Source organism: Carlito syrichta, unplaced genomic scaffold (genome assembly GCF_000164805.1).
Source record: "Carlito syrichta isolate Samal-C Ts95f unplaced genomic scaffold, Tarsius_syrichta-2.0.1 Scaffold143308, whole genome shotgun sequence".
Lineage (NCBI taxonomy): Eukaryota > Metazoa > Chordata > Mammalia > Primates > Tarsiidae > Carlito > Carlito syrichta.
In genome coordinates this window covers 173,585-180,604 of record NW_007087404.1, presented here as the reverse complement: position 1 = coordinate 180,604, position 7,020 = coordinate 173,585, and the positions used below count along the sequence as shown (strand labels likewise).

General features: G+C 48.3%; 2 protein-coding genes across 2 annotated transcripts in view; both read left to right on the top strand.

The window, feature by feature from the left end:
- The window catches only part of LOC110594831 (tripartite motif-containing protein 7-like), a 1,959-nt gene extending 1,341 nt beyond the window's left edge, over positions 1-618 (top strand). The window contains exon 3 of the mRNA XM_021708678.1: positions 603-618. Within this exon, the coding sequence (XP_021564353.1) occupies positions 603-618 (16 nt within the window). The remainder of the gene's footprint in view (positions 1-602) is intronic.
- A 3,925-nt stretch (positions 619-4,543) lies between these two features.
- The window catches only part of TRIM62 (tripartite motif containing 62), a 28,230-nt gene continuing 25,753 nt past the window's right edge, over positions 4,544-7,020 (top strand). Inside the window, exon 1 of the mRNA XM_008050249.2 lies at positions 4,544-4,687. Coding sequence (XP_008048440.1) covers positions 4,643-4,687 — 45 coding nt within the window. The 5' untranslated portion in view covers positions 4,544-4,642. The remainder of the gene's footprint in view (positions 4,688-7,020) is intronic.

Sequence of the window (7,020 nt, the reverse complement as noted above, 5' to 3'; positions counted from 1 at the left end):
GGGCGGAGTCTGAGACCTGGTGTAGGGGCGGGTCCGTGATTAAGGAGAGGTCAAAGGTGGGAATGGGATGGCGGGGACAAGTGAGATCACGACTGGACCAGGTACCAGATTGGGGCAGCGTTAAGAACGGAGCCGATTCAGAGCTGGGCCAAGGCAGGACCGATGTCAGGATTAGGCAAGGAGTAGGGCCGCGAGGATGGGTCTGTACTAACAGGGTAGCTGAGCTTTGGCAGGCTGGGGGTCACTAAGGGGCGTGTCCTCGATCTGTTATGCATCAGAAACCGGGTGACTTTGCGACTAGATTTTACTGGGCAGATAATGGTTAAACCTAAGAGAGTGGGCTAAGTTAGGGTGCCACACTGCTGAGAGGACAGCGCCAAGGTTAAGCCAAGGTATATGAGGGGTTGAGACTAGGATCAAGTGCAGATACTGTAAGAACCATTTTGGATTTAAACCAGATTGAGAGTGGGACCACAACTTGAAGATTCAAGATTTGGAAAATAAGGTCCAGATGTGAGGTTGTTGGAGAAGGGGTGGTGGGTAAACCTCTAGGAGTCTCCAGGGATTTTTGATAACCTCCTTGACACTGTCACCCACATCAGGACCTCTGAAGTCTAAGCGACATGTAGAGTAACCTGAGCGTAGTTGGCTTAGGACTCTCTTTGGTCTCCTTCAAACCTTTAAATCTTCCTGTCTTCACTGACAAACTCCTACTGAACTCTCAGGGCCCTGCTTAAACGTCCTCTGTGAAACCTCCCCTAAACTCCACTTGTCAAAAAAAAAAAAAGTATTGAAGCTGCATTTCCCTAAATGCCCTTTATTAATAAATATGGGAAATGTAATATATTTTCTATACCCACCTCATTGGAGAATTCTCAGTGTATTTGCATAATAAAGACTTGGAGAAGTCTTGTAGCAAATAAACCCATTTTACTGCATTTAATAAAATGGTTCCCAGCCGGGCTCGGTGGCTCAGCCTGTAATCCCACACCTTTGGGAGGCTGAGGTGAGTGAATTGCCTGAGCCCACGGGTTCAAGACCCACCTGGGCAGCGAGACCTCATCTCTACAATAAATCAAAAAATCAGCCGGATGTGGTGGCGCATGCCTGTAATTCCAGCTACTTGGAAGGCTGAGGCAGAAGGATCGCCGGAGCCCAGCAGGCCAAGGCTGCGGTGGCCGGGAGCGGCCACTGCACTCCAGTCTGGGCGACAGAGTGAGACTCCAACTCAAAAAAAAAAAAAAAATGTTCCCAAACTCATGTGAGCTTGGGATCCTTTTCTCAAGCTAAACCATTTAAATGCAGCGTCCCCTATTCCTGGCCTTGGGATACCAGCCTAGAACGTAGTTTTCCAAGGCCAGCAACAGTTTCTTATTTCACATATCTATGGCCCCAAAACCTGGCACAAAGCCTGGCCCATAGTACACACCTACACATCAGTAAATGTTGAATGAGTGAATGACTAACTCAATGCCTAAGCTAGCCCAGACTCTGGAGCATTTGGAAGCAGAAGGTTTTTGGCTCAAACATTTTATGAAAATGGAATGAGCTAACTTGGGAGGTAGTGAGCACTCTGGCCTAGAGATTCTTAAGCAGGAGCTAAATATTGTAATGTAGGTGCTCCTAACACCTCTATACACGAGTCTCTGTGAATAAGCCTGCACCCAGCAGATGTCCATGAGCCCCAGGAGAAATGGCCCATGTTTACCATTGGCACTTCCTTATCCATTTCATCCCAAAATCATGCCTGCCCTTCTTCCAGTCTAGCTGTCTGAGGATGGATGCTCCATCAGAGGGTGAGCAAGGACTTGGACCCCTGGGATCTTGCACAGGCCAGCATTGGCCCTTCCCTCCACCCCTGAGCCTCTTGTGCTAGGCTTTACTAGTGTCCCCATCTCCATGTCTATGAAGTCATATCAACAGGAAAGAGGAGAGAACATTTGACAAGACGGGGTGCATGTTGTGACAGTTTGAAGCGACTCTGTCTGAAGCCATTTGTCCAACCTCTTACATTATATAGGTGTGGAAACTGAGGTCTGGAGAATTGATATGACTTACCCAAGGCCACAATGCCAGGGCTAAAGGACACAGCCTGACCCAAATCGCTCCCTTCTACTCACCCCCTTCCCTCCCTGTCTGACTTTCAAGCCTCCATTTCAGAGCCTTGGTTCTCCTGTCCACAAACTAGGAAATCCGAATTACTGTTTTTTTGGCTTTTACACTCCATTCTGTGAACTGGGGAACATATATTTTCTCTAAACATTATTGAAACACTTTCATTCTTGGGTGAAAAGACTGCCACTTGCTTACTCTCTAACGCACTGTCGTGGGGTCAGACACATTTGGGTTCCAAGCCTGCCATAGGCACTGTCTGTGTACCTTGGCAAGTCACTTCATGTCAACTTTGATGCTCAGTCTGTAAAATAGGATCAGGATGCTTCCTTTCCACCAGGACTTTGATGAGACTGACCTGGAATGAACTTGCCATTTGAGGTGCTTGGTACATGGTACAGGCTGGGACAACACACATTCCCATTCTTTCTCCTTCTTCCTGTGAGAGCTCATGTGCCCAGCCAGGTAAATGCCCAGGCCCACCTCTCTGGCATGAGAAGGAAACCTTGCTTTGGTATATCCTTTGAACTTGGCAAGGTGGTGGCAGAGAAACCTGCCTCCCCCCGGAGAAGATATGTTCCTGGCTGAGGTTCAAGGCACCCTCCACCCCCAACTACCTCTCCCAGCTCATGGGAAAGCAGGGCTCATTTGCTATTTATGCATAGAGAATAAGGCTGGGACCATTCCTCACACCCCTTCTCTCCCAGCAGCTGGTGACTGCTGGAGGATGAGCTGGGCCCCTCTTCTGGAGATTAGGAGACTCAGAGCTGGCAGGACCTTGGAAATCATTTGGTGCAACGTTCACGTGACAGGCGGGGAAACAGTAGAGGGGGAGGCAAAGAAGGGACTTGCCCAAGGCCTTGAAGCCAGAGAAGGCCAGGACTGCACTCAGCTGAAGTCTCCTGACACCCTATCTAGCAATTGGCCTGCAGATTTTACATTTATTATAAACCCTAAAGTCAAGAGAGTGGAAAGATTAAGAGCTCTGGCTTTGTATTCCATCAGCTCCAATCCTGGCTCTACTATTTACTTGCTGTGTAACCTTAGAACATTTACTTACCATCTCTGAGCCTTGGGTCCTTCATTGACAGCATGGGAGTAATCAGGTTAGTATTAAACAAGAAGATGTTTATTAGATATTAATACTGCAGGGAAACCCCCTTTGGGCCTCTCCCCCTCTGGGAGCTTTTCTGTCCTTTCAATAAATCCTGCAAAAAAAAGAGAAAAAGAAAAGAAATTAAGACTGCACTTGGCACATAAGAGCATTCAATAAATGACAGCTATAATATGTTATCTTACACTCAGCACTACTAACATTTGGGACTGGATAATTGTTTGTGTGGGGCTATCCTGTGTATCACAGGAAATTTAGCAGCATCCCTGGCCTCCACCCACTAGATGCCAGTAGCCAATTATTCTTCCCCTACATTGTGACGACTCAAAATGTCTCCAAACGTTGACAAATGTCTCCTGGGGTCAAAATCACCCCTGGCTGAGAACCCTGGCCTAGAGGAAGTCCTACTTAACTTTCAAGATTCAGCTCAAATATCCCCTCTTCTGTGACGCTTTCCCTGACCTGCCAAGCAGAATTGCATTATAGCCCAGATTTCATTACAGGGTCATACCCTGGCATGCTGCATATCCTTAGTCGTATCACTTCGTTTCTCTAAGCTTCCAAGTGCTCATCTATACCATAGGGAAATTGTGATATTCCCAGGAAGGATGTTGTAAGGACTAGGGATACTCTCAGACATGTCTAGTACTGTGCCTGGCACAGTAGGCAAAAACAATTTTAAAATATCTTTATTCCAATTATAAAATTAACACAAGAAGCAGAGTTATGTAATGTGAAAGGTAAAATCCCCCCATAATCCCACCCCATGGAATTACTATATGGTTCTACAGATTTTTGTGTAATGTGTATATGCATGTGTGTGTATGGTGGTGTCTTTCTCCTCCCCCACTCCACTGCTGAGCACCTGGACCACTGAGCAAAGAGGAAAAAGGGGGCCCATTTCCCATTTCTAAAGGGTTTGGGGCTTCCCAGCCAGTACTTCTTGAACCCAAGCTCAGTGTCTGCAACTGCACCAACGGTTTTTCTTATATTACCTCGTTTAATCTTCATAGCACCCTGCCAGTGAGTACTGTTATTTTTTCCTTTTACAGATGAGGAAACAGGTTCAGAGAAATTAAATGACTTGTTTGGTCACCCAGCTGGTAAATGGCAGGGCAACAATTTGAAGCCAGTCTGACTAGGCTACATACAGCCCCTGAGCTGCCTCTGAGGGCTGGCTAATTGTCTCCCAGCCGTCCTGCCTATCTTGTCTTGAGAGCACTGGGCACGGGGCTAGGCTATCTGTGCCAGCTGACGCCCCAAGGGCAGGTGGCTGGGATGTCATCTTGGTCAGGCGTGGCATCCGGCTCTCTGACCATCTCAGGTTCCTAACCCCCAGAGAGGAGATCCGATTCAGTCTCAGCCACCCCCTCTAGGCCTCATGTGATCATTGGAACCTTTCCCAAGGCCTCCTTCATGCTGACGCAGACAGCAGTTGATCAGCCTGGGATGGTAGCCCTGGCAAGCAGGGTATGGTGATCCAGAGACACCAAGGCAGCCACCCAAGGAGAAAGCAGGGGCTGGGTTCAGATCTTGGTTTTAGCTGGGTGCAGTGCTAATGCCTGTAATCTCAGCACTTTGGGAGACTGAGGCAAGAGGATTGATTGAGCTCACAGGTTCGAGACCAGCCTGGGCTGCAGGGCGAGATCTCGTCTCTACAATAAATCAAAAGAATTAGCTGGATGTGGTGGTACACTCCTGTAGTTCCAGCTACTTGGAAGGCTGAAGCGGAAGGATCACCTGAGCCCAGCAAGTCAAGGCTGTGGTGGCCATGAGTGTGCCACTGCACTCCAGCCTGGGCAACAGAGTGAGACCCCAGCTAAACAAAACAAAACAAAACAAAGCAAACCTTGGCTCTGGCTTCTTTCAGAAGAGTGGGAGGCACTACCTTCTTGTACCCTTTTATCCAATAAAGGAAATGGAAGTAAGAGCAAGATAGCCTGCTTTATGTGTAAAGAGGGAGACAGAGTTGACGCCCATCCAAAGAAATTACAGATGCAAAGGCACGTTAGTATCATGGACAGGAGGCAGTTGGATTGTCTGTGTCCTGGGGAATTGACCTCTGCTGTTACTTTTCCCAGGAGAGGGCAGGATTTAATGTACAAACAGGAGCCTCCATGGAGGCAAGGCTGGCTGTGGGTCAAACCCAGGGCTGGCTGCTGGCATCTGCACTTCCCTCTTCACCAGTGTAGCACAGGCCACAGTTTAGAAACATAGGGCTGAAGCTGGAGGCCCAAGACATTTGTTTTATAGAAAGAAAAAGTCTAGCAGGAAGTAACAATAACAAAATAATAACTCTAAAAAATAATAGCCAAAGTTTTGGGGCACAGAGTAAGTTATTAGGCACTTACTATGTTACACTGCTATGAGCATTTAGTCTCACAAGAACCCTTTTCCTTTCCCTACTCCTTGAGTGGGACTGAGATTGATCTCATTTCACAAGGGAAGAGAGAGTCAGTAACTTTCTCAAGATCACACTGCAAGTAGGAAGAAGAGTGGGACTCAGAGCTCACCACCCCTTCCAACACTTTAACTGCCTCAGAGAACATCTAAATGGGGAGGGGCCCCAGAAACCATCTGGTGGGCCCTCTTCCCCTTTTCAGATTTGGAAACTGACATGCCCAAGGTTAGACCAGAGCTCCACTCTCCCAACTCTCAGTCCAGTGGTGTTTTTATTTTATATTTTTTTATTTTTTTGAGTTGGAGTCTCACTCTGTCACCCAGACTGGAGTGCAGTGGCCGCTCCCGGCCACAGCAGCCTCGACCTGCTGGGCTCCGGCGATCCTTCCGCCTCAGCCTTCCAAGTAGCTGGAACTACAGGCACGCGCTACCACGCCCGGCTGATTTTTTTATTTATTGTAGAGATGAGGTCTCGCCTGGCCAGGCGGGTCTCAAACCCGCAGGCTCAGGCAGTCCACTCACCTCAGCCTCCCAAAGGTGCGGGATTACAGGCTGAGCCACCGAGCCCGGCCCCAGTGGTGTTTTTACAGTATCATTTATCTTCATGGCCTTGTGCTCTGCTTGGACACCTGGGGTAGATGTAGAGGATTTGGGGGTGGCTTCCATCTTAGATTGAGAGATTTCATTTAGAAATTTCTTCAGTTGACACTACTGCTGTGGTTACTGAGGGTCAGCCTTGTGTGGAGCCCAGAAGAGAGCCACACCAGGCCTGGACCTGCTGCAGTTCTGGGAGATAGGCCCATAAATTGGTGGACTGCTGTAACTGAGGCTTGCCCCATTGAGCTGAGTCCTGAAGGATGTGCTGAGTGCTTCAGGCCAGCGGGCAGAGAGAAGATGTTATGGGCAGAGGGAATAAAAACATGCCCAGCCTTATGACCTGGGGCAAACTGTGCCAGGGACAGGAGTCAATACTTAGTCAGGAGCATGCTCTCTCACTCCCGTGTGCTCTCTCTCTCTCTTTCTTTCTTCCTCACAGTAACCCTACAAGGTGGGGTCGCATTGCCCTATCTTACAAATGAGGAAACTGAGGCTCAAAAGAAACTGGGGCCAGGAAGGAGAGTGTGAGGATGAAGGGAGAAAGCAAGCATATAAATATATTTATTGCCACTGATCTATACACTTAAAAATGGTAAAAATGGCTGGGCTCAGTGGCTCAGCCTGTAATCCCAGCACTTTGGGAGGCCAAGGCAAGTAGATTGCCTGAGCCTTCGGGTTTGAGACCCACCTGGGCAACTTGACAAGACTTCGTCTCTACAATAAATCAAAAATTAGCCAGGCATGGTAGCATGTGCCTGTAGTTCTAGCTACTTGGAAGGCTGAGGCAGAAGGATCGC